The sequence below is a fragment of the Cygnus atratus genome, chromosome 3 (genome assembly GCF_013377495.2).
Source record: "Cygnus atratus isolate AKBS03 ecotype Queensland, Australia chromosome 3, CAtr_DNAZoo_HiC_assembly, whole genome shotgun sequence".
NCBI classification, from domain to species: domain Eukaryota; kingdom Metazoa; phylum Chordata; class Aves; order Anseriformes; family Anatidae; genus Cygnus; species Cygnus atratus.
In genome coordinates, this window is record NC_066364.1 from 96457208 (window position 1) to 96484827 (window position 27620).

At 42.3% G+C, this 27620-nt stretch overlaps 1 protein-coding gene across 4 annotated transcripts in view; it reads left to right on the forward strand.

The window, feature by feature from the left end:
* Positions 1-24360: 24360 nt before the first annotated feature.
* The window catches only part of HHAT (hedgehog acyltransferase), a 164306-nt gene continuing 161046 nt past the window's right edge, over positions 24361-27620 (forward strand). The window contains exons 1-3 of one of the 4 annotated variants that reach the window (XM_035559862.2): positions 24361-24478; positions 24736-24884; positions 26493-26560. In XM_035559862.2, the coding sequence (XP_035415755.1) occupies positions 24764-24884; positions 26493-26560 (189 nt within the window). In that variant the 5' untranslated portion in view covers positions 24361-24478; positions 24736-24763. Of the gene's footprint in view, positions 24479-24581; positions 24657-24735; positions 24885-26492; positions 26561-27620 lie in introns of those variants that run through there. The other 3 variants (XM_050709754.1, XM_035559845.2, XM_050709753.1) reach the window with 3 other exon arrangements.

Genomic DNA, 27620 nt, shown 5'->3' on the forward strand with positions numbered 1-27620 from the left:
CTGACTCATTCCTGTACAATTCAGTGTTCGCACAGTTCCCTTCACTGCTGTTTGTGCAGGGATCCCTCCTCAACAGTCTGTAACTCAAGAGATCAGTTGTGTTACAATTGCTTAAAAAAAGGAATGTCACAATTGTGACCGCAGCAAATTGTACTGAAAGATCTGTTGCTGATCTATACAAAGAATGCCAAAGCTATTTGCCTTGGCATTGTGTGTAGTACTCTCCTTGGGCAGCGCATGAGGAAGATTCAGGCGCCATAGAGTTGATACTTGGGCTCTTGGCTTTCTTAGGAGCGATCTACCAGACAGATCACAGGGACTGTGCAACTCAGAGTTCAAACTGGTTCAGCATGTGTTTTTAAGTGAAACTGGAAATGAGGAGATCAGTGAAGACTGGTGCCACATTACATACAAAAATCTGCAACTTGGTTAAACTGCGTTTCACAAGACAATAGATCCCTATGGTGATCTTAAGAGTGGTGAACTTTCTCTTCTATTGACTTTTCCTTCATCTCCTGTTCTTTGTACTGCAATAGCCCTGAGCCTTCTTACTGTCCAAATCCAAGTAGGTCTCATAATAAGGCATCATAGTTCATAACAGGCTTCATCAGCTAAAGTAATCCTTAAATCTAGGCAGACTACCATAAAAATGACAGCAACAGGTAAACCCTTGAAACTCGTCTAGTGGCACAGTTGACACAAGGTCTCAAGGTCTTACCTATATTTGCTTAAGGGCTAAGACAACCTGGGGAATATGTGAGTTAACTGGGCACACTGCAAGGACTAAGAAGATACAGTGTGAGGACCTTAGGGCCACTGAAAGACATGTGCTACTGAAAGATATATCTGAAGTCATTGCTGCAGTCAAAGCAGGTTGGTGTTAGTACTGCTCTACAGATTCTCATTTCTAAAAACACCTTTCCTAGTGCAAAGCTGCAGGCTGGTAGGCGTATGTTCACATAGTCACAGGCAAACATTCCAACTTTTTCAAAACTTGCTGTATGTATGACAGTGGGCCAGTCTTGCGTAGCTATCTGAAATCCTTATAACAAAGCTATAATCAACGTAATTCTGAGAAAATCAGAAAAAAAATAACTAAATTAGGTACAAATGCTGTTACAAACTTCATAATTCCACTAATTCTTTATTCCATTTCCTTGACTAGGCAAGTTTGCAATGCCCTCAGCTGTACTGTGGTTTGTTTGTATTCCTTGCTGTGTTAATTTTTCTCCCAAGTATGTTATTTCCATTAGAGTTTATACTTTTGCTTGTTTAGCTTTAGCCAGAAACTTCAGCTCTTTTTACTTCAAGTCCTCAGTCATACACTTCTACTCTTTTTCCCCAGACCAAAACATAATCTTTGTAAACCTTACTACCTTCTAGAGCAACAAAAAAACATGTTGTATTTTCCAGTAGAATGTCTGAGGTGCCAAGCACAACCTAACTGGCAGTCTGAAGAAACTGTCTCCCAAAAAAGTTGGTGAATATGTGCAAACATGAGCTGTTTTTCTAAAGGCATTTGCCAGAGCCCTTCTGACACATCAAGCTTAGAAAAATATTTGACATCAATCCCTTCTTCCAGAATTTCTCCTTTTGTAGACAGTGGAAAATGCCTTCTTTTCATGTATTTAGATGTTCTGGGTCAATCCATAAGCAGAGCCTTCTATCTTTAGTTCAGCAATAGCTGGCAAACACATCCACTCTTTCAGCTCTTTTACTCACGATACGGCGCTTAGTTTGGTTGGACCGTCTTGGTCTTCAAGATTCTCCCTTGAGATGAGAGGATATTTTCTAGGTCAGGAGCCATGAGATGGATGAGCTCTTTTGACTTTTTTCTTTACCCCGTGGGGAGTATGGTGCCGTGCATCTCCAACTTGCCAGTCCTCCTGTGGCCAGGAATTAACAGCATTTCGTAACAGAGATCATGTTTAACATATGCCTAAAAAAACATATGCTGCATACTGTAAACAGGTTCAAAGACTCAGAATGAAGACTTCTCAAAGCCAAGTGGGCATAAAAACTCATGGAGATGAGGGAAGAAATGAACTAAGGTTACTATTTTGTGCTACTAAGTTATCTCAGCAATCTGGCTGTATTCTTGGATGCCTATGTTCCTTCCCATCTGGTTTGCAGTACTTCCTGTAGACTTCCTGTTAGATTTCATCAGTTAGCTATTATACAGTATACTGTGCTGTGTGGGCTTTTTCTGTCTTGCAAAGTACAAATTTATTAAGTAAGCCTGGTGCAAATTCTGAAGCAGGTCACAGTATGTCCGCACTAAACTAGTAAGTAGGTCAACAGAACAACTCAAGTCTATATGACGGCTTCTACAAGTACACTTTCCAGGCATATCTGCCACCCAGTTCTGAACTACAACAGAACATCACTTGTTTTTACAGCTTCTTCATGAAAAATGCAGTGTTGGTCTCTGCTAGAAGCCATGGACCCAGCATGTGGACTATCAAATTAGACAGAGACTAGATAAAACCAAAATAGTATTTGTGGCTTTTTGCTAGTTTCATCTCTCACTACTCACATTTAAGTTATGAAGAAAAACCCCACTGTTTTATTTCTGCTGAAGCCAGGGTTGAAACATCAATAATCTTCTATTTCTAAAATCTCTATGCCAAGCAACACCTTGCTAGCAGTTCATCACTTTTTATCCACATAATTTCCTTATCCTGGCAGAAACAGGATAAGACCAAGAAAAGAAAAATGATTTGGGGTTAAGTTCCAGAGAACAATTCCTGAAGCAAGCCATTTATAACTCAAGCTGCTTTATAGTTATTGTAAGTCATATATGGTCATACATCCCACATGCACTGGTGGCAATTTTATTCAATTGCTTAAATGTGAGTTAGTTTATGTTTTCAGCACTTGAGCATTAACAACATCTGCAGGGTCAAGTTATCCTTCAAATATTTCATCAAATCCTTAATGTTGTAACAGTCCAGCTACTATATAAATAGGCCAATGTTCAAAGGCTTTGCTTCATCATTAACCAATTAACAAAACCAAGTACCTTTTTTCTGTATGGAAGGTGAAGCTTTATACCTACCAGCTAATAAAGCTCCTCTATCAATTAGGCTCTTGAGTGTTCAATTTTTTTTTTCATATTTGAATTGCTGTTGTTGCCAAGAGCCCTCAAATGCTCAACTGTAGAGGTTGATTAGGCCAGATCTGCTAATGTATGTTATGTTCCTCCATCAGTGTGAATTATTGCATAGGCAGGTAGCAGCATATTCTCATAGAGGCAAATCCAGGATGTAAAATTGTCCCCTGAAAATAATTTCTGGGTAAAAACAGAAATAATTACTCAAAGTCAGAGTTATTGCTGTGTGCTCTGACTGATAAATGTATAGAAAGTGTGTTGTTTTTTTAATACTTTCTCTTATGACTGGTAATGAAATGCAAAGTGTTGTCCTGAAGGATCTCTTCAGACCTATGTAGAACCATATGAGATTGCAAGATGCGCTCTCCCTTCTGGTTTACACCCATCTATCATTTCTGGCAGCTGTTTGTCTAAAAATCTAGAAGGATGGGAGTGGCACAGAATCCCTTGGTAACCTGTGCCAGTACTAAACTATCCCTTTAGTAACTGCCTGCTCCCCACTGCTGTGAAACAGGTTTGGCTCTTCAATTTGTTCGCTCTCCAGGCATAGCAGGACACTGGTGACTCATCTTAAAGCATGCAGATAAAACGTGCTTTTCAGAGAATAATATATTTGGATGAACAGTCTCCAAGACTGATGTTTCTTCCTTTTTCAATTAAACTGTTTGGCAAAAATAGATAATAACTTTTCTTTCCTGTTAAAAAAAAAAAAAAAAAAAAAAAAAAAAACTGTTCAAAAACTCTGTGAGAACTGGTCCCACCCAGCTCATGGTGACCAGCTGGTTGTCAATGACTCCAAGTTCCCCACGGGCCAATTTATTTTTAATGCCATTGCAACTGTCCTTCCCTGTGCACGTGTGTCCTCTTGCACGCAGCAGAGCTGCGTGCTCCATCCCTCCCCTGCGCTTCGGCTGGGCATGGGGTGAGACACCCATAAACTCTGCCTTGCTTCTCCTAGGGGTGTGAGGACCTTGGAAGGTATGGAAAAGATAGTTCTGCCCCTGGTCCATCCCTTCAAAGAATTTCTTGCAATTCATAACGGAAATATAAAATAGAGCATAAGAGAGAGAGCAGGAAAAAAAAAAAGAGCTCTCTACGTGCCTGCCATTTTGTCTAGTAACAAACAGGGACTGGCTGTTTCACACAGCTCAGCTGGAGTCTGTGTTTCTCATCTGTTTCCCATAGTAGTTCCCTGTCAGCTTGCAGATCCTTAAAAAGAAAGTCACTTGTGTCCCTTTGTTTCAATTTCAGGGGCCTTTGTTATATTCTGAGTGTGGAAATGTGGATTTTGGGCCTGTAACTGGAGACTCAAAAAGAAACCTTTTCCAGAAATTAAACCACCACAACTAAAGGATGTCTGGAATTTTTTATGGTCTTTGTACATGGATTGTTATGTGACTGTACTTTAAAACTGTTTCTTTTAGGAGAGTCTTTTAATAAGCCCACTTTTTTTTTTATGGAGAATGGAGATGCAAAGTGGGCTAAAATATACTCAGTTATTTTGTCACAACTGGCTAAAATAAAATTCAAGTTCTTGCAAAATACTGTTTTCCCTGGAGACTTCTCTGTCACTGGCAGCTAAATAAGTAGCAGACAAGACAAGTGCTTCAAATACGCTTGTTTGGGGGTTCTCTCCACAGGCAATGGGAAATACAATGGGCTTGGGAATTTCATGTTAATTCCGCTCAGAATGGGCACTTATAAAACTGTGGGGTTGCTAGGCAAAGTGGGAATCTCCCTAAGTGCAGATACGCTCCCCAACAGCTCCCAGAGAAACCCAAACTGCCAGCCGAGAGAGCAGCGTAAGGGGGCAGAGGGTGGTGATGTGGCGCGGGGCGGCCTCCTTTATCCCCCCACAGCTGCTCCAGAGGGGCTGCTGGGCCGGAGGGTCCCAGCAGGGTTGTCCCCAGGCCCACAGAGATGGGGCTTTGAGGTGACATTTCAACCACTAGCTGTAGTTCCATGGGGAACCCGCAGTAGGGCCTGGGTGACATGGCAAGTGGTGTCCCCCACCGCCGGCACTTTAAGGCCATGGCAGTGGCAGCAGGAGCACGTCAGGCTGCTCGCCATTATGGCCACAATGGTTGTGGCAGGGGAGAGAGGGGGAGGGAAGCTGGCAGCCTCTTGGGTGCTGTTTTCTCTTGCATTGCTGCCTCTCTCTCTTGAACAAGAGAGCCGGGCTGCATTTGGAAGCACCCAGAGGGGCCCCTGTGGCAGCATGAGGCTGCCCGAGGGGGCCGTGCCATGCTGGGGGGACACGCTTTGAAGTCAAGCAGTAAAACGAGGGAGGAAGCAAAAAAGAGACATTGGGTACAAAATGCAGAATTCTATGTTAAAAGAGTGTCTCATGTGAAAACAGGGAGTGTAATGAGAGAGGAGGGAGTCACTTCTACCGAACAAGCAGCTGGAACAAAGGTATGAGGAAAGAGAGTAAATCCACACCAGGTCTGTCTGGCAAGCCTTGATCCTCCTCAGAGATCTGGTCTTTTTTTCTCTGCAGACCTGAGCATCAAGGACCTTGTGTAGAGAAAGAGCTATTTCTATTTTTCTGGATATCAGGAGACTGTACAACATTTGCTGGTAAAGAGACATCTAAAAATATTTTAGGGGGTGTTAATTTGTTCATTTATTTTTCCCCGAGGGATTACAGTTTCCATTGTCACGCACAGCATCTAGGGTTTGTGATCTGCAGCAGTTGTGTGGTTTCACTCCAGCAGAGTTTTTTCTTATATCAAATGGGCGATACTTTATCTTAATGGACATGTTTGAAATCCTACAAGTATTTTTTCCCCACATATCTTGAATTGACATGGTCATGCATATATGTATGCTGCTTTTCCTGTTCCTTCATGCGTATCCTGATGATAGGCTATGATAGCACATTCTGGTAAAAGACTGGAATAATAAAAACACTTTTTTTTTCTTTTCTTAGAAAGAGACACACTCCATTAGGAAAGATGTTGAGAGCTTATTCTTTACTACAGCTGGTCCTTTCAGGCATTTATCTAACAGTATCATCAGTTCTTGGATTACATTCCCTTCAGTCAAACTACATGCTTGCCTTTCTAAATTTACAGCTTGCTCTGTGAACACGGTTTCTGGTAGGAATCCATCAGTCTGCAAGTTTGTTAAACGTGTGATGTTATCAGCAGTTCAGTTTCAGCATTTTCCACGTGCTGCAGTATCTGCACAAGAAAAGAAAAGCAGCAGGGGAAGCGTGGATGTTAGAGAGGATAATAGCAGAGTAGAAAGCTTTCTGATTCTCATCAAGTGGGAGTGCCTTCTGATAACACAGGATTACAGTGGATTTGCAACCAGGACATTGGGCTTTACTAAGTTGGTGTATCAAAGATTTTTCCTTTCATTGTCAGCTTGTTGAGTGATGTTTGCCTGCTGTATTTCAGATGAGAGGTTGGAAGTCCAAATAGGACATTGCCTGCCAAATCTTGTAAAGTGATAGTGACTCCAAGGTATGGGGCTAAATGAAGTACTTTTTGTAGTGGGGAGCAGAAGCAGAAGGGCTCTGTAGGAAGAACAGGGACCTGGGAGATACAGCATGTTTATGCAGGGACCTGCTCCTTGCTCCATACTGCTGTGTTTGGGGATGTACATATACTGTGAAACCTCATGTTAAAGCACAGACTGTATATATTTGTGTGGCAGAGAGCTTGGGGGTACTCATCCATCATCATCTACATGGGAGATGTGGCTAGAGAGAACCCATGTTTTGCCCAGTCTGCCTGGGCTTAACTGTGAGATCTTCACTATTAACTCTGCGCAAGGAGCTCGCTGCACCTTTTTGTTCTCTGTTGCTAAGGACAGAATAGTCTTTTATATCTCATTGCTTAGCTCTGACAGGTTAAACTAAATGAGCAATACAAAACTAAATTACAGAATGACATGAGTACCAAGTTGTGTCTTAAATTCCAGAGCTGCATGCTGAGGCAGACTGTGACATTTCTTTTGTCTTATACTGTAGGAGGCTAAATAGTGAGTACATGTCCAGGCGAACAAGGAGCTAGAGGTCAGTGGCTTGGATGTCACATTCACTTTGCTTCTGTACAGATAATTAATTAAGCTTCACACAGGCAGGAAAGTGAAGGACTGAAATGGTGAATGAAACCAGAGTGAAAGGCAATTGCATGTTTTCTCATGATTGCTCTAAATCCCATAGGCTAAGAACAGCTGTAATGGGTCAGACCAGAGATTTGCCTGTTCCAGTATTCTGCGAGTGACATGGGCTAATAGCAGAGCCCTGGATAAAAAGTTTAAATACCAGACAAGCATAAAGTCTTGCTTCTCTCAGTGTGCTCTTCCAGTTTCTGGAAATCTGCAGCTAGGGGGTTCTTCAACCGGTGACTGTATCCACATTTCTATATATACAACAGATCCACATCATGTGTATTTCCATGCTGAATAGTTTTGATAGCCTTTGATGAATAGGCAAGGCCTGTACATGCAGAAAAAAATTCAGATTTAGCATACACTGTTTCTTCATCAGAAGCTATTATTACTCTGCCTGTTAATCCCTCTATCCCCTTTTTTCCTCTGAAACTAAATTTAACCGAAAAAGCCCCTGAAGATTGCACAGGGAGCCTGTAATTGATATGAAATGAGGATGAGGTGCACTTTGCATCACTTCCTAACTGGCAGCTTCTGGTACTTCTCCTGACCAAGGACTCAATGGACACAAAATCCACAGAGGAAACAACACTTTGCAGGACTACCCAGTGTACACGGTCCATGCCTTCAAGACTTCTTACCAGAAGTATATCTGTTTAATCCCCTTACCCTTTCTAAAAGGATGGACTCTAACCAATTTTGGTGGAATAATCAATTAATTCCATTTAGCCAAATACAAAAAGAAGCAACATTTTATATTTCTTAATTATGTGAACTTTCCACTTGGCCCTATGTTATACATAATTCTGCATGTGTCCAGAAAAAAATAAAAACAGCTAATCCTACGTGCACCTAAAAGTGTCCCACTCTCCAGTATGGATCTTTCCCAGATCATAAACTCTTGGTTCAAGCCACTCTTGGGAGACATCTTGTTCACTGTCTTTATCACAGTACAGGAGTTCACTGTGCTTGTACACTTTGTACACTTGCCAAAGTCCCAGAGATTTCCTCTCAAAGCAGATTGTGTGATCAAACTCCATTAAAAATCCTCAGCCTCTGTATTAGCATAAACACTGTTCAGGTTGTCAGTATAATTTGGTCCTTTACAGAAGAGCAGACATTTCAGAAGAAATGTAATGCTATTCTAACAATCTAGACTCACTATTTTTGTAAACCATAAAAATTTGGCAGTGTCCTTTCTTTGGTAATCCTTTCTCGGAAAAACTAAGCTTCTTAATAAAACTCAGTAGCCGTGGATGGAAATCCACCAACTGCAACAGTATTTATTGACCTTTCCAAAGAGTCAGATTTAAGTAGAGTTTCATTAGTACAACTGCACTTAAATTGGTCAAGTCAGCTCTTTTCGATGTTTGTGCTGATGAAGTTCTCATTTTCTTTCAGCCTTGACTCGTTCTTCACTTTAAAGGACGTGCTTACTCTTCAGAGTGTTGTGGAAATACCTGAGCTGGCTCAGATACCGAGATCAATTTAATTGCAGTGGCCTGGAGATGAGCAGAGGGCTTACCCCACTTCTTGGCAGGCTAATCTGCAGTTTGACTGTGTCCAGCATTTGAGCAAGCTTATTTAATGCCAGCTTAGCTATCTCTGCGGTATGTTACAGCTATGGTGCAGACACACACCTCAGGGCTTTAGTGGTGCCTGATCTTTAGCTCATATGGTCATTCGGTAAGCCAACTGGGGGAGCTCCTTGCATCAGTGGAAATATTAGTGGGGTCGTCATTATATATGCCTTTCCCTTCTTCTATGCTTTCAGTGTCATATCAAAAGCAGATGAAGTCAGGCCCATGAGGGTGTCTGTTTTTTTCACAACTATATTATTAGAGCAAGGCAACAATGAGAATACTGTGATTGCAATGTTTAGGATATCTTAATCTATCCAGTTGCAGTCTTATGTACATGTATCTTTCAACATAAGGAGGAGCGTGGAGTGGGAATCAGTGAAAAGTATCTGATGTCACACCAAACACAGGTACTCAAACCTTTAGTTGCATCAGTATGTTTAATGTGAATGCTTACCTATCAAACTATCAAATTGCTTATGGTGCCTTTTGAGAATACCTTTTTCCCCTGCTAATACTGTCTGAAGTTCTGAGAATGCCACTCCATACTTAAAAATTGCATTTAGCTATATGCCCATGCACTCAACGACATACAAATCAGTATTTCCACTAAGGCTTGTTTAATTCAAGTTGCATAAACATATAGTGTAATACGGGATAGAAAAATTTCTAATGTACTCAAAATATTCCTGTTAAATTATTTTTGTTGTCAACACAGAACTACAGCCAGGGCCTTGACAGTTTCTTGCCACAGAAAATCTTCATGTGTGCATGGGGCCAGTGTATGCATATATATATGAAAATACCCGTGAACGTATGTAGTGCTCAGAATGGTAATGTAGAAATCCATTTGACATCTCTTTCCCCAGAAGACCATACTCTGAAACATGCTGGGATATAAGTTTGAAAATCCTCAGAAATTTCTCACCACAGTGTGTCATATGTCAACCATGTGAAAGTGTACATACAGAGTAGAGCCCTGTGAGCCATTCGGCCTCCCTAAATGATCTTCACACCCTATGAAACACCCATTTAGATTTTCCTAACTTCTTTCTTGGAGGCTTTCACTAGTGAATTAATTAAATCTGTCGCTACTTGGAATGCAATGTTTCATGCGATATTATGGAAAAACTTGTCAGGAGGGTACTGTATCTCCAGAGCAGGTTATGCAGAGAGATGATAGAATTTTCTTCCTTGAAACCTTTCAAGACTTGACTAGGCAAAGCCACGGCTCCCCTGAAACACTGCCTTGAGCAGGAGGTCAGACTAGCTCAACTCAGGAGGTCTCTTCCAACTCACATTTTAGTTTCAACTTTCATGCATTTTTTTCTCCACTATCTGACATAATCTTCCTGTGCAATGTTTACAATTGAAGTTGAGATGTTCTTTAGTAGGTTTTATTCCTTTAATTTCTTGTTAACAGAGTATTTTTCTTTTCTTTTTTTTTCTACCATATGATACTAAGGTGGTTATGGGATCCAGGGCTCTGCTGTGATCTGTATTGATGGAGGCCTGCAGAAGGAAAGTTAAGGGACGTTGTTTCTGTCTACTGCTCTGGTGTGAAGCAGTGGAACAGGATTATTGAGAAAGCATAAATATATATATATATATTTGTGAGTGTTCTGAACAGCTGTGGCTTCAGAAGGGACTTCTGGGTACGTTCTTCAGAACAAATTATCCATTTAGTTCATTTTCTGCTACTCACAGTAAGCAAGGTTAAATTGTATTCATAAGCTATTTGACACTCCTTTTTAGTCTGAAAACTTCATAGCAGAGAGCATGACTCTTGTTTACTTATGAAATCACTTGCTGCACTTTCGGGTGCTACACAATGTATTATAATAAGTATGGTTTACAGAGGAAAGTCTTCAGAACAATCCAGCAAATAATTACTGATTATTATAAATTGGTAAAAGTATGTGATAATGGTAAGGGTAAAGAAAACATTTAGAAGAAAAGAAGAAGAAAAAAACATTTAGAAGAAGAAAAGAAAACTGAGTTTTTCATTCCTCATCTGCTCAGCCAGCTCAAAGGGGAGATCTTCCTTGTGCTTTTTCTTAATCTGACTGAAACTAAATGTATGCAGACATAGTTCCTGATGATATTCTGATGATATTCCCAAATATTACTCTTGTGAGGACTACCATAGCCACATCTGAAAACTAGTCAGCTGCACAGTAGGTTCATCCCCAGATTTCCAAAGCTGACCTTGAGTTTGTTGAGGGTATCATACATTTATTTACTCACCCAACACCTAGGCTAAGATGCAGGTCAAAACCAAGGCTACAATACAGGAACCTTTTAAGGCTTCACGAACCACAACAAACACACAGACTGTCAGGAATTGGTCATACCATGACAAATGATGTAATTCAGAAGGACTAATGACAAATCCACACATGCATGTGATACCTAGGTGGGGGTGGATATTACACACTGGTTTTCAGAAGATCCCAGCATTGTGTCCCTGTACCGTGATGAAATAATGCAAGCTTGCTGTAATGCTTCTGATTAGTTTTTTTTCGTTGGTTAAGCGTGCTGCCATTTGATACCCCGATGGAGAGATTTTTGGAGGGGAGGGCTGAGCCTTGTGAAACCTCAACGTTCTTTCTTTCCACTGTGGGCAGCCGAGTTAAGCTCTTATTAAACTCAGCTTTTTCTAATTTTGTAATTCACCTCCAGACATTTGCTTTTGCTCCAAACACAATATTAGCTGTAGATGTTTGTCTGTGTTTGTGTGTGGGTTGTTTCATTGCTTGTTGTCTGAATTGTCCTTCTCTGTTGTCAGGTAGGAATTAAATATCTGATTCTTTTTTGGCTATACAATAGCTTGCTAATTATCAGACGAATGCTCTTGAATTCAGAACTTCATTGAGGTTTACTGCTGAAAAACATATGTATTTAGGTACATTGAAAGTTACATGTTCCTATTATGACTTCTATTTACTTGCAGTGATACATAAGCTATGTAAGTTCTATGGTATTGAAGAAAATTTAGCTGAAGTGAATTCACTCCAGTATTATTTCTTAATCCAGCAGAACGTGCTTCCCTTTTCCTGGAAAAAGCCTCTTCCAAGTCAGCTGCTCAAAAAGTACCAAGTGACAAAATGCAGATAGCAAAAGGAGTGTGTGTTTGAGTTCATGCCTATTGCAGCACTGTTCTGGAAAGTGTTTGTACGTAGGCCTTTAATAAACTCCCTGTAGAGACCAATTGCCATGATTTGTCTCATTACTATGGGTAAGAGGTTTTGGGGGGCCGTTGTTGAAACATTTAATCAAACTGGATGAAACTGGAATGCTTTCGTTCAGGCAGAATAAAAAGAGAACAGGAAGCAGAACACAACATCTCTAAGGAGAAATAATGACTGAAATAGTCCTAGAAAAAGGACTCTGCAGCATTTCCAGGTCTTGTAGGACAACTCTGTCTGTGTGTTTTAGGCTTGTTCACAGGTAGCTCAGAATGTAGGTCAACAGGAGGAGATGTGTAGGAAGGAGGATAAGCACTGATAAGTTAATACTCTCGACAAAGTTCTCTCACTATAAGGTTTCAGGATAATCAAAACCAGTTTAGCATTTGAGGAAAAGCACCATGAAATGGAGTAATGGAATTAGCTTTTATGTTTTTCCAGGAACCTAAACCACATTTCCTGTCACAACTGTATATTATTAATAAAAGGCATCTGCTAAATCGGAGCTGCCCTAAAATGTGCACAAATTCCACACGTCTGGTTTAAATCATTTATTTTTTGACGTTTGCGGTGATAAACTAAAGCAAGATGCTGCCTTAACCCACCATAAAAAAGAGTATGATTTGGAATACAGCAAGTTTTCAGCATGGTCTTTCAGACAGATAGTATAATTCTGTTCATTTAGCAGCCAGGACTGTTACTGCCTGCATTTTTATGTCTTGCTTCCCTTTCATTTTGTATTCTGTGGTTGCAGCAATTAGTTTCCAGTCACAGAGGGAAACGAGCAGCTCACTTTCCCAGCTCTGTCCTTTAGCTCTGGGAGTAGAAAGTTGTTTGTTTTCTGGGTTTCAAGGGGGTAAGGGCGTGAGACAAAAGTCATCTTTTCTCACAGTGTGACCAGCCTTGACTCAAGGCAAAGGGCCTGAAGTCTGATTACAAAGTGGGATCATCTCAGGAATATAGTGTCTGGAATATAATTTCCCAGGGGACTAACGCCCTACCCAGACATCTTTCCACATTAATACCCACTCCAAAAAAGAAAGACTATTACCACATTTCATTACAGATTACTTCAACATATAACAAGGATGACAGAGGCTTCTTTGGGAGCCAGACAAGCCTGGAAGTCTGGCACGGAGTCCTGGACCGTGAATCGGGACAAGGCTCAGAAATTCCTGTGTAGTTTCCCCAGCTGCTTCCAAAAGGCCTGTGTGGAAGGGCTCTGGATAGTGTAACAGGTATCTGTGTCTGTGTGCTGCCTGTGTCATAGCCCCATCAGCATGATGAACAGGGTGAGAGCATATCTAAAATCCTACTTGCTTACACTTGATGAATTACCAGAGGCCTCCATGACTGGCATAAAATTTGCCCAAATGTAGCTGTAAGCTGAGATAACGTGAGGACCCTGACATGGAGATCAGTTTCCCTGCAGAGCTGACCAGCTGGTTTTCAAGCCCTGAACAATTCCTTTTTATGCTAACAACTGACAGCATCTTATTCCCCTCAAGCCAGCGGTGCCAGTGATGCCCAACTGCCTCAACCTCAGTCCTAGTGTTGTCTCTTCTTCTGAAAGGCTCCATCTGTTCACACGGATTGTGCCTTGAGAAAATCCCTCAGCACTTTAAAGGACTCACTCTTAATGAAAAATTAAAACATACTGAAATGAACAGAGTGAGGAGCCTGTCTTCTGCTTTTTTCATTATTGTAACTACATCTTTTTTCCCCCCTGTCCTTGGTCTGTTGTGGTCCATTGGCCATGTTATGTCTAATGTAGGGATTCTGAGATTAAAGGACAAAACTCTTAGCTAGTTCATGTCTTTAGTGCTGTGCAGGTTTATACCAGCTGTGGATCTAAACTGGGTATGCTAAAAACCCTTCCGCAGACTTGTCAATTGGCATTTCACATATGGAAGAGTAACCTGCCTATCCAGACATACGCCTGGCTTGAGCTCAGTGTTGTAGCTGTAAAATAACAGTGATATCCAGAACGCGAAAGTGAAAGGAGAATTTTTCTAACCTATTTCTTGGAAACAGAATTTTTTGGGGATCTGAAAGCCAGGATGGGTGTTTTAATATTTGTACATCAACCAGGATAACGATTTTGCAATTAGAGATCATTAATAATTTCCTTGGTGGGTGACCAAAGCCAAATCCTGTTTATCCATTTTGGATTGTGAAAAGCGAAAATATTATTTGGAGTTTACTTTCCAATGGGATAGTTATCTCTATATTTCATCCATCACATTGTAATCATCTTTAGAGAAAAGAAAGAATAAATGTTCCCATTAAATTCTGAGACAGGATTTTTTTTATTTTTTTATTTTTTGACAAGTTGCTCTTTCTTTGAAGAGGCTAATATCTGATGATGGAAATTGTAAAGAATAAATAGAAAAGCTTTGTGGAGAATGATTTACTTAAAATGACACTGTCAAAGAGCTTTTCATAAAAATTAAAAAAAACAAATCACAGTGTTTGTGATGAAAACACTATTGAAACTGCAATCTGCTTACTCACCTGGTGGTATTTTCATGTTCTTATTTAACGAACACATTCTGTGTTTTGTTATTGTAAGGCTGCCTATGGGAGCTGTGCTGGTAGCACGACTCTCTCCTCAAAGACAGAAGTCTCATTTAAGCAAATCAGTCCTATTCAGCAAACCACTTGAGCGTACACTTCAGTTCCATTAATGTGAACCATTTTCTGACCTGGAGCCTGAAGGGTCCCTAGTAGCCACACAAGGTTTTGTGCTTGTTCTTTGCAGCAGGGACAGATGCTTTGGGTATGGTTTGTGCATTGGGGTGTAACAGGATGGGAATGCTCTCCTTGGTGGTTACGTGCACACAGCTCCCATTTCCCTGCAAGGGCAGTGCACATCGATACCCAAGGGAGAATGGGCTGCTTGGTGAACAGGAATCACCTCTTCAGGAGGACAGAGAGTGATTTAACACCTTCAAAACGAAGTTGTTCTGGTACTATGCCAGCTCCAAAGTGAACGCCCTTAAGAAAGCAGACATGACCAAATGAAGCTCATGTGGACTGTTAAGCACCTGGACTTTTTCTCTCAAAGAATAATTTCCTTGTTCCTGGAATCCCATCACATAAGTGTGCCCGACAAAACACACCTCTTTGCTGCCAGGTGGAGGTAACTTTTCCTCGGTTAAGCAGTGTCTGTCCAAACAAAGAAAAGCAGATCTACGCTTAGCAGATCTATTTGTATACATGAGAGTGTAATTTGGACCTGTATGATGTTTCTACTCGAACACATGATAAAAAGCTTCCCTCTCGCACCTACAAAACACTTGTCTTAGCTGGGAAGTAATTCTTTTGGAGAAGCACAGTCAGAAGTCAGGAATGGCTATGTACTTCTGTAGGCCTGCTTGCCTGCCGAAGCATTACTGAAGGGCAGAAAACATCCCAGAGAAGATCACATCAGGGGTACTGGGCTTGGAGGCTTATACGAACTCTGTGCGGGCAGCTGTGAGTATGATTGTGTGGCGCTTGTACCCAGCTTGACTGCAGCCCCCTGCACATGTCAATGTTTTAAACATGCTTCCTTGCCCTGCTGCTGCTGGCTCCTGCTACCTGCTGTCCCCTGGCTGCAGGGCTTCCCAGGGGTGCCTTCTACTCCTGGACTCAGAGTTTTAACCTGTGGATACTAGATTGGGATCCATGGACTGTTGGCTTGTCCTCTCTGTTTGTGGGTTCTTCTGTGTACAGATAGTGTTTTCTTGTCCATCAGAACTGGAATCTGCTTTTCCTTTTGACCAGCATCCCTTTTCAGGCTGTCTTACTGTCAAGCTAATTTTGTAATCCAGCTATGATCTCATGTAAGGAAGGTGTTAGAGTCTCAGCCACTTCAACTTTCTCTGATTCAGATACTTGAACAGCTACACAGCCAATACATGCTGCCAGCCAGCTCCTGAAACAAAGTTAAAAACCAGCTGCATTGCCCTCGTAAAGTGGCATTATCCAGTCCTAATTTTTCAAACTGTGCTGCACCTATTTTGCGTGCTCTTAACAAAAGGAAAAAAAAATGCTGTTGGCCATACTAGTGAAATATCTACCCCACAGCTAAGTCCACATGATTTTTTTTTTTTTGTTAATCACACAAGTTCAGACATGGTTTTCAAGCATGATGAATAGAGAACAATGTCCTGTTTGTGTGGGTGTGTGGGCTGTCAAGCAGGTGAAGTTTAAGTGACTGCAGATTTTTGAATGGGAATCAGAAAAGGTTATTTGGAAATAGACAACTTTTGCTCCTGCACAGTTTGTGCCTGAACATCTGGGATTTACAGATGACAGTGGATGAAAGTATTAGTAGTAAATAAGATTTGCTGGTTTCTTCCACAGAAAGAGCAATACCAAGAATTGAAGTGGTAACAGAGCAGAAAATTATCAAAATTTGTAGTGTGCACTTAAGCTGCTTTTAACAATTATTTTCTTCTTTTTTTTTTTCCCCACTCAGCCTCAAGAAATGACTAGTTTTAATGAAAAAGAAAAGATGCTGATGTTATACAGTAGTGCAACACAAACCAATTTGTTGAAAATTACTGTTGAAAAGTATTCCTCGCTAATAGGTCGCATTTATTCTCTTGAAACATTGTACAAATTTTTAAAATCTTCTGAGGCTGTACTGAATGTTTTTCATCTAAACAATAATGTTTTGAGGAATCACAGATAGCAGGCATCTCAGGAAGGGAACATAAGTGCCCTCCCGAAGCACTCTTTACCATAATATCATACTTCTCTACCTATTTTCTCCCCTCTTCAGAAAATACCCCCCAAAATTACTTGCTTTCAAGCTATAATAACTTAGCAATTTCTTCATTTATGCCCTTCAAGAAGGTATATATCTAACTTACAGTTGTTTCATCTGCCTCTTCTGTTGATTCCCCCCGTTTCAGAAAATGGCCATAAATGAGAGTAGCTATTGACGCGAAGAATACTGACGTGTTATTTTAACATATTTATTCCCTGTAAACATTCATTAGTTAAAAAGGAACGCTTTTCTCAAGGCACTCCTTGACACATTTTTAAAACACAATTATCCAAATAGACTACTCCAAGAGCAGATATGGCCCAGGCATTAATAACCCAGTAGCTGAAGGCTCGTTGGCTCTGGTGAGAAAGCCATTCTCCCAGCTCCTTACAGTTCGGGAAAGCAAATGTGCCTTGCAGCATGCCCTGAAGGATGATAAAGCTGGACTGTTACTGGCAAGAGTTTGTCTTCAGAGGGGAAGGATGAAGAATTGTTCTGAGCAAGACAAAACCTGAAGCTCCCAGTCCTGCCGCTGACTATGACTCTCTCCAGGGTTTTGGGTCAGTCACTTGATCGCTTCACCCCCATTTCTTTATCTGTAAGATGGTGATAAGGCTACTTTTTTTTTTGCCACATAATTTGACAGGATGTTGGGAAATTAATGCTTGGAAAACACTTCAACGATAAAAAGCACGTTTCAAGTGTGAGCTTTAATGCAAACAGCTCATAAGAATGGTGTTCTGCATTCTGTTATAAAGCAATCAGGACAGATTAAGTGCTTAAGTCATACCGCAGGACCTACAGCTGTGTTTTTAGAGCAATCCACACTAGTGTTTCCTCAGAAAATGCTACAGAAAGTGAAAACCAAAAATGCTCCCCACTGTTGCCTTGTGGTAAGAATGTTGCAACCGAAATGGCAGAGAGAGATATGTTCAGAATATTTCACTCAAAATGGCCACAGAGCCTTCAGCCGAAAACAAACTGACAACTCGGTGGGGAGTGGTACGGGGCACGCCGAGGCCTCTGAGCACAGGTCGGGGCAGTCGCGCAGCTCAAGTGTCCTTTGTGCGGCCACAGATCAAGTAGCAGCAAGTCTGGAGCAGAACAAAGCAGGCTATCCGAGAGGGGAGGGGGAAAAAAGTGGCACTAGCAGGCAGACTCTTCTCAAACAACACACTTCAAAACAATTTGAAAGTAATTTCAGTCTTGCGTGGACTGGTAGGCCTTCATTTTTCAGCCTTGTTCTCTGGGGATGAGCTGTGACTTCTGAATGATGGGGCTGGCTGAGCCAGGCCTATGGTCTGATCCTTCTGCCAGAAACTGCCTTCTGGAGAAAGGGTCCCAGCTGTGAACAGCCCATGGAGTGACGGGTTACTCCCAAAGAAGGACCAGCACCTGAACCACAAATTGGGTACACTGGAGGTACCTCACTGAACATCACCACTTATAAACATTTAATGCCAATGCTTGATATCAAACAGCAGATTAGCATTATCAGCCATTTAATGCCAATTGGCTGATAATGCCAATATGCTGTTTGACCCCAAATGTTTTCAGGTACCTGGAGCTCTGCTTTGGAGCTTGTGCAGGCTTCCTGTGTCCCAGAGAGTGCTGTGAAAGCTTGTACGGAGACTCTGAGCTTGGCAAAGGTCCCCCTGCTCTCCCTAAGGGCCGTGCTGAGCACACTTGCCCCAGCAGCCGGAGCGGGTCCCACCCTCCCCACCCCTAATGCAGCCATTACCACTTTCTATTTAAAATTTAAATGGTTATATCCCTTTGGCACAACCTAGAGCTCAGAGCAGACCTCAGGAGGCAGGAGTGACAGATCCTTTATTCTCTTCATCCTCAGAGTTTCCAACCATCTCCATCACAGAAGCAAGCAGACGAAAAACAATGTGATGGGAGAGGAGGTGAATCCCCTTCTTGTTTGCCACTAAGAAGCACTCAAACTAAAGAAGGTAGGAAGCTTATGGCAGTCCATAGTAGATGTGAGGCTTCAGACCTATTTCAAACCTACAGCAGTCAATGAAGACATTGCGTACTGAAAGCAGTACCTGGTCCTCAGGCAGCAATTCGACGTATTTGCAAATCACGTTGCAGTTAAAAGCCACAGTTGGCAGTGACCCACTTTTTTATTGTACACAATGTTACTCAGTTGATTTGTGCTAGTCACAGAGCAAAATTTTGGCATTTCAAATAGCTGTAAATATTTATGAGTTCAGTGCAATTTTTGTTAATATTTTAGCACCATTATATGGAGAGATTATCTGCAAAGGGTGAGATGTTGCTGGCATTTTGCACAAGCACCAAGAGGGCTTTTGAATTTTTTTCCTATTGAAAGGCATAATCTCCAGAACAATCTAAAAAATGCTTCAAGTATGACAGAGCACTTCTTATCGTTTATATACATTTATGGTCTGCTGCATAAACATATAAACAGAATAGAAGATGTCTATCTGCTTCCTAAAGTCAATTTTTTATGAGTTGGAAGCTCTTTCTGGAGTACTACCCTCTCTTTCAGGAAAGCTAAAAGATAAAGTGGAGATAAATTAGCAGGCAATCAGTGCACAAAGCAAGAAAGCTGCTCAGATAAAGCATACAAAAACATTTATTTTCTGAAATATCCTTAGAGGAAGGCTCCTCCTGTCCAGTAATATAATGTTGATGTACTTCTTAAGATGTCATCCATATACTCATACTCAGATAGAAAAAAAAAAAAAACTATAAAAACTATAAGCTTTTTTTTTTTTTTTTTTTTTTTTTTTTACGATTTGGAGGCAGATGCAGACAGTACATGTGTGTAGAGGAAATGGGACCCCACAGCAGCTGGAAGGTCACAACTGCACCAGGTAGCCAAGGAGCATGCGTCGAGTTTCTGAGCCCACTGCTGGTTCTGTCTGAATAGCTGGCTACTGCTACTGCACAGGGCTGCGCTGGCTCCATTTGTGGTGCTGTGAACAGTCAGCTCCACTGAGCCTTCTTAGTTCCATGGACCTTAAAAGGACAAAAGAAAAATACTCTGCCAAATAGAAATAAACATAACCAACCTGGAACGATACTTATGCTTCCTCGTTCACAAAGCTAGGGCAAACGATAGGAAGTAAGGGATAAATCAGTAAATTGCAGGTTGTTGTGGCAGCTGAAATGATCCTTTACTGGCGGTTCATGTAGAGTAGAGGTGTCAAGAGATGGAGAGTTTAGACAACTTGCTCAGTAGGCAGGGAGGGAGAGCTTTCTGTCTGGATATTTTTGGTCAATTGCATAGTAATCTGAGATGTTGGGGATTTTTTGCTACATTTATTCCATTCACTGAAATGGTTAAAAAGGCATTGTTTTCAGCAATATGACTATGGATTAAATATAGATGCACACAGATAGGAATAACTTCCTATGCCTCTGAAAAAGATGTGTATAATGAGGTGTGTATAACAGAAACAGATTTGCATCTGATTTGCAGCCTCAATATATCTAAATTTTAAACACCTTAATGATAGCTTCACATTTTGTCACCTATTTGCCCTGTCTGAGGTCAGGTGGGAATCTTGCCCTCATTTGTATTAATTTAAATTATAATTGAGTAAGCTTGCTGTGATGTGGCCTTTTTTTCCCCTGAATTTCATTCCACTGTTTTTTAAAAACAGTAAGAAAAGTATCTGAAGAAGGGATTTTTTGAAGGGTCTCTTCCAATAGTGGGTTATTCACCTCCTCACTAGGAATCGTGGGAAGTTTCAATATGATGGCTAGGGTAGGTAGGAGTTGACTCACTATCCAGATAAATCCCATAATGTGGCACTTAGAATTAGACAGCATTTAAAGAATATTACGCTGAAAACCAAACCAAGGCAAAACACAGCTTTGTGTTTAATAGCTGACTATAAAAGGGGCAAGCTGTGCAGGGACTGCTAAGTAAGACTCAAGCATGATCAAGGTAGCACAGCTGAACTTCATCCCAGCTACAGTAACTGTACCTGAGCAAACCCTACATCCAGGTGAGAGCAAGGACTCAGCTTACAGTTCTGCTTTCACTGGAGGCAGGACTAGGTAATGAGGAATGAAATCCCTTGAAGGCTCTGACCAGGAGCTATGATTTTCAGGGCTTAGGTTTATCAAGGCATGTGGTGTGTTTATGAGGAAACCTCTGAGATGTTCAGCGTGAATCCAATGGTGAACTGCTTAGTTACAATACTGTATTAATTTGCTGTATTTTTCCATAAGTAATCTTATGAATCCCCAGTCAGAAGCATGATGGTAATTTTCCAGCCATAAAGCATGAAACAAGTTCTTGAAGATGCAAGGGATTCATTAAAAAGAAACCAGGAAAATGATTTTATCTGTGTGCACAGAAACACTGACTTCGTGATTGCAAGGATCTCTTTATAAATAAAGTCTGCATATATGTTGCTAAAAGCGATGGAAAAAAAACGCTCTTTGCATTTCCAAGTTTGGAGGCTGGGAGTCAGAGGAGAGAGAAACCTGTAAAGAGGGGACTATCTGCAAGACTATAGTGTAATGTTTCCTTTTCACAAAGCCAAGCAAAACAAGACAAAAAAGGGCTAACTTACGTGTTTTCTCCCTAGAATTCGTAACTTCATGCCTGAGATCTCTTGAGGGAGGGTTCGCATTAACCCCACTTTTGTTGTATTTAACTTGGCTATTTAAGACTCACTTGGCTCTTTTTGTAAATGCCACACCTTTTATATTTCTGACTTTCCCCATTTTTAATACTGCTGTTTTGCTACAGGGAGATTTCTTGTCACACTTGTTATTTCTTTTGAACATATGTGGCTAATCCTTCTGTATGCTGCTGAGCTTCTAATATGCAGACTCTCAGTAGATGCTGGTTGTGTCCCGTCATTAAGATGTTGGGTGCATGGGGTATTACCATATGATTCACAGAGGATGAATGAAAACAAGAGGCTCAGCTCAATGCTGTGATATATAAACCTACAAGGGTAAGTTCTAGGGCACAGCTTGTAATTCTCAGGTGGAATTTATATTCAGAAAAACAAGAACCTCAGTGATTTAGCCTGCATGAGGACTCTACTGCTGAATTCATAAACACTCACTCTGACTTCTTAATTTCATTCTAAAAAATTACAACTTGAAAAGAGGGTTTTCTCAAAAACTGGAGCTTTGGTTTACTTTTTTTCAGGAACAGAATGCCTAATTTTCCACCTCATTGTCTTTTACTCCCCCACCCTGTCCCTTCACCATGGTCATGAAGAGGCCCTAGTAATTAACTGTTCTACAAGGAGCTCACCTCTGAAAAACCTCCACAGAAAGTCAATAGTAAGGGCCCTGTTAAAAGATCTGCTCTCTCTCCTTCTTAATTCTGGATTTTTTTTTGCTTTAGCTTCTGATGATCACATCTACAGTGGCATCACATAAGAAAGGGAGACTCAAAGAGCATTTGAACTTCATAGTTAAAAATCAACACTTCAAACTCAAGTGCATATATCAGCTTCAGAAGAAACGGAAATAAAAAAGGTGACAAGGACGTGTACTAAAGATGGGCTCTCTCTTATAGTGAGGCCTTGACAGATCTGCAGGAGGGTTGGCACTACACCTCTCATTAAGATGACAGCAGTCAGCCTTCCTGCTGACTCCCAGTCCTGAAGAGGGACGTGGATCTCTTTGGCAGGTTGTTACCTCTGTACCCTGTAGTCCTTCTTGCAATGAGTAGGAGTGGTAAAAAACCTCAAGCAGAAATGACACCCCGAGTTTGTCTTCCTCATGTCCCAGGGAAGCACCTCTACCATCGTTCTGCCCAAACTGGGTTGCCGTGTTTTGACTTTGGAGAAACCTGCACAGCATCAAACCACTTTCTTCATAAAAGGCAGTGTGCCTTGGGGGGGCTGACAGGCCTTTGCAGGTGCTTAGATGCAGGTCAAGAGACTTTTAAAAAACTTCATATTCTTGTTGATTAAATTGTAAGTGGGGCTTTCTGGTATCACTTTTTAAGGTTTTGGCTTTCTAGTTCATCAACTGCCTGTCACTGACTATCGCAACAGCAGGATTCTCTTCTTATTCATGCCATCCAAAACTGTAAGGGCTGTGTCGGTATGTAGCTCATGCCAGCTATGTTCAACAGCTTAGTTTACAGCTAGTCTTGCAAAGTCATTCATTGAGATTCTTCTCACATTTTACTATATAAAATCCGTTGAATAAATGTGGAAAGAAAAAAAAAAATCTCATCTAATTTAGAAGTCCAGACAGGAAAATCTACCAGATGGGACCATTGTCAGAGTTTGTTGGTGTTCTTGCTCAATTAGCTTGGCAGTGAACTTTATGAAAGCAGAGCTTCTTACACGGTCACAGAATATGCATGGCCCCCTGGATGTCACCGCATAACTAATTAAAAATATGTCATTTTCAATGTAACCTGATGTACAAGATGTAGCCTCTTCCCATTTTAAAGTGGCAAAACCGCTTCTACGCACATACAGTTTGTATTATGCAGCCATCTAGAGGGCCTTCTCTCTGTACTGACTTCATGCTGTTGAAGAGAAACCACAAAACTGTAGGAAAATATAAGCTTTACTGACCCTTAGTGGCCAGAACTGCAACAATACTGTGGGAATTTTTAATAAGTTTAACAGTGGTGGTGTTCTGGTGCTGTTATGTAAATGTTGTTATATTTTTGGGGGGAACTGGGGTTGTTTAGTCTGGAGAAGAGGAGGCTCAGGGGAGACCTCATTGCTCTCTGCAACTACCTGAAAGGAAGCTGTGGGGAGCTGGGGGTCGGCCTCTTCTCGCAGATAACTAGGTGATAGGACTAGAGGGAATGGCCTCAAGTTGCACCAGGGGAGGTTCAGGTTGAAAATGAGGAGACATTTCTTCTCAGAAAGAGCAGTCAGGTGTTGGGACAGGTTGCCCAGGGAGGTGGTGGAGTCACCGTCCCTGGGGGTGTTTAAGGAAAGGCTGGACATGGTGCTTAGGGACAGGGTTTAGTGGGTGACATTGGTGGTAGGGGGATGGTTGGACCAGATGATCTTGGAGGTCTCTTCCGACCTTAATGATTCTGTGATTCTAAGTGGGCAACACAGACAATTCCACAGGAACAGCTGACTCCTGCTGAGAGGTGACAGGTAGGACAGGGATATAAAATGCCATCTGAAATTGGAGATAGATGCTTTACATCCCTAAAGGCATCTCAGCCAGAAAGGGGAGCAAAAGTAGGTGAAAGCCATGGGCCAGGAAAGCGGTCTTGTGGCAGTGACTCGGGCAATGTTCACCATACATCTATTGCATATTTCATGCTCGAAGAAGACGATATTTCAGTGACTGAGTTATGTGATGACGAGAGGTGTAGCGCTCTAATGAACAGAGAAGCGGCGAGACACGAGCAGCATCTTCCCAAGCACCATCCCCAGAACGAAGCCGTTCTCAGACCACCTCATTTCACCGACAGCCCCTCTTCTCCCCGACCCCCCCCGTCCTCCCAAAGCCCCCTGGGGGCTCCCTGGGCTCATCCAGCCCGCGGCGGGGAGCTCAGGCCCCGCTCCGGGTGCCTCCAGCGGCCGGTCCCAGGGCGGAGCCGCAGCCCCGGAGCCGGAAACGCGGCGGGGCCGGTGCAGGCCGCGGTGTCCGCTCCGCCGCCCGGCGGCCGGCAGCGGGGGCACAGGGACCGGGACGGGGACGGGGAAAGGGGCAGGGGGAGGGCCGCCGGGCTCCTCGGAGCTGCCCCCGAGGTGCTGCCGCCCCGGCCCCTCAGCAGGTAGGGGAGCGGCTGCCGGGGCGCGGGGCTATGCGAGATGGCTGCGGGCGTGCCGCCGGCCGTGTGCCCCGCCTGCGGGCACGCGTGGGTACCCGTGAGGCAAACCCAAACCCTCGTGGGGAGGTGCTGCCGTGCTCCACGGAGGGCTCTGTCCGCCCGGAGCGCTCGCAGCATGCCGGTGGGTGTGCAGAGCACTGCGGAGGTCCCGGGTGCCGGGCTGCCTCGCACCCGACTTTGTTTTCCTTGCTGTTTTCAAGGGCTTACTGCGGAGCTGCCGTCGGGGCGATGGACGGCGGCGCGGCTCCGGGGCTGGTGATGCTGCCGGCGTGGGAAATGGCCGCCTACCTGTTCCTTACGGTTGGCTCCCACTTCTATTCTTTCTATGAAGTGCACCGAGTTTCTCAAAGTAAGTCTGCGGTGCCGGTGGCCTCACGTCTCCTGTGTTTCTGGCCCGTGGCTCAGTGTGGTTTGTCTGCACTGTTAGTTTCTTCCTCGCTCCAAAAAGCATCAGCGCTTTTTCTGGCAGTAAGCTGGCAACATGAAAGTAACCGCTAGCGAGGTGCCCGCTCTGCCAGGGGTTTGGTTCTAAGGCACATGAAGAGTTTGTGCTTAAAGCGCTGGGAATGCCCTCGGTGATGGTACCTTGGCACTCAGCTGTCAAAACAGAAATGACGGACGCCTTAGAAGCTCAGGCTTTCTTAGGAAAAGGGGTTGTTGGGCGCTTTTCCCTTCATTTTGTAGGTGGTGGCTTTATTCTTTGTTTTCCCCTCAAGAGCAGTGAGACCGCGCTAAAGCAAATTTTAGTACACGTGGTTGAGTTTAAGACAGTGAGTGGTCCTGTAAAATTCAGAGATGTGTGTGTGCGTGGCAGAAGGGAACGACACATGGAGGCTCGGTAAGGACAAAACCTCTGTTAGAAGAGGCGGTGGAGGTGAATGAGCCCCGTTTGTGGCTGGGATCCAGGAGCTGCTGACCTTGGGTGCACAATTTAAGACCTTGCTCCTGTGGCTGTGATACACAGTGTGGGCTGTGCGCCTCCCAGTGCGTCACATTCGTATCTTAATGGTAACAAAGTGGATATTACATAATTCAGAATAACACCTAGTTAGAGAATTGTGTACTGCATCGTGTTAGGTTTTAATTAGCAAGGTGTTTTGTGCTAACTAACCTTGCTGCCTTCCAACTGTGCAAGTTAGTGGCAGTAAAGCCAGAAATGCGCTCCCACCGAAGTGGGCAAGTACTTGATAAATGCACACTGGGGTACGCATGCATTTTTGCAGAACCTTACCCATGAAGAAGTCAAAATGCTTTGTTGAAGCTGACTCCTGAGGCTTGTTCACTGAAAAGCTTTACTACACGCTTTTTGTAAGTTGCCTTCACGTCTCGCATCTCCCTTTTCCACTAGAGGGAGATACCAAACAGTCCTAAAAGATAAGGAATTGTGATTATTATAGGTCCTGTGGGTTAAATGACTCAAGCTCAGCTTTCTGTTGCATCTATCTATTCTGCTTATTATTTTGGATTAATTATTGTTTTAAATTAATATTGCTTTTATCCAAGATGATAACTGGTCAGCTTAGAGGTGAGGAGGCACTGGGGAAACTTAGGCAAGTGTATAAATACCTGATGGGCGGGGATGAGGAAAAGGGAACCAGAAAATGCTTCTTTAAGTGCATATTAGGGTTAATTCCCCCTGTTGTGGTGAATACATGCAGGGTCTAGTGGTCGAGGCTGTTCAGCATTCATTATCCAAAGGCTCAGGATGAGCAGAGATCAAAGTCTAGGATCTGGCTATAGAAGGCCTCTTGTTTGTGCCTACTGGGGAGGAGGAAATGGTGCTGGCTTCACGTCAGAGTTCCTTCCTTGCAGACATCTCCCCTTCCCCAGATCTAAGCGTCCACATCTGTGAAGAAGATGAGGGGAATTTGTTGCTATTTAGAAGCAGAGTGTCCTGTTGCTGACCCTTGCTTTTCTTAGGATTATGTCATTAGTGAAGATTTGTTATTCTTTGCAGAGTATGAAGGTGAAATTGACAGAAACTTTGGACTGGAACAAGGGACTCTGTTTTGGGGCCTTAAAAAGGTAGGATTAATGAATGTTACCAGCACTTTTTATTTTGTTGATTTGCTGCAAGCTTCTGTCCTTGCAGTTCCTTAAAGTCCTCCTTGTGGTAAGTTGATGTGTTGAGTAGTGCTCTGCTGAGAGGTAGAGATCATAGAACAATTTACTGTGCTCCTTATTGGGCTGTTCTTTCCGGTGATGGTACCTTGTAAGGAAACTTTACTTCTGAGTGTTTTGATGTTGTTTCTGTTTTGTTGACACATTTCTCTCCCTCCGTAGCCAAACTCCCATAGACTCCAGAGTCCAAAGCTCTGTGAAGAACAAGAGAAAGAACTCAAAGCATAGGCATTGTGTATTTTTTTAATATACAAATAAGCAGATAAGTGCCTCCAAGATGAGAGATACCACGGTACTTAATCTGCTTTTTCTAATGTTCTACTCTTTGTGGGATCAAGCAGGTTTATTTTTCTTGGAGGGGTGGAGTGATATAACATAAGCACTGTTAGTTTCTTGTTTCCAGCACACTTTCCTCTGTGACCTAGGCTAACCTGAACTACCTTTCAATAACATGGAAATAATGCTAACAAAACAGCTCCAAAAGTGTCTTATGCTCACCAGAGGTACAAATTTAGCCTCAGAAATTCATAGTAACTTTACAGATTTTCACAGTCATAGTTAATTTCCTTTGTTTATTTCTAATGAGGGAAAAGATTTGCCAGGCATATCTAGATTTAAGCACCATAATGGCAGTTTTTTTCTGGTTGCTGGTCTGAGTGTTTCTCATTAGTAATATCACTTAATAATCTCCTGTGCTGCTACTTGGCCTTCACAGCTTTGATCATCCTTTACATTTCCTCCAGCCTTTTTTCCATTTTTCATATCATTTGGTTGTTTGGGTAATGTGTAACATCAGTGAACAATAGTTGCACCGTTGATTGACCTGTAGTCCCCCATAGAGGAGAACAGATTTTGAAGCATTAATGTTTAAAGAAACAAGTTTTTGTTTTAAGGCAAACTAAATCCCAGATAACACAGCCCACTTCTTTTTGAAGAAAACTAACCATGCAACTAATTTTGAAGG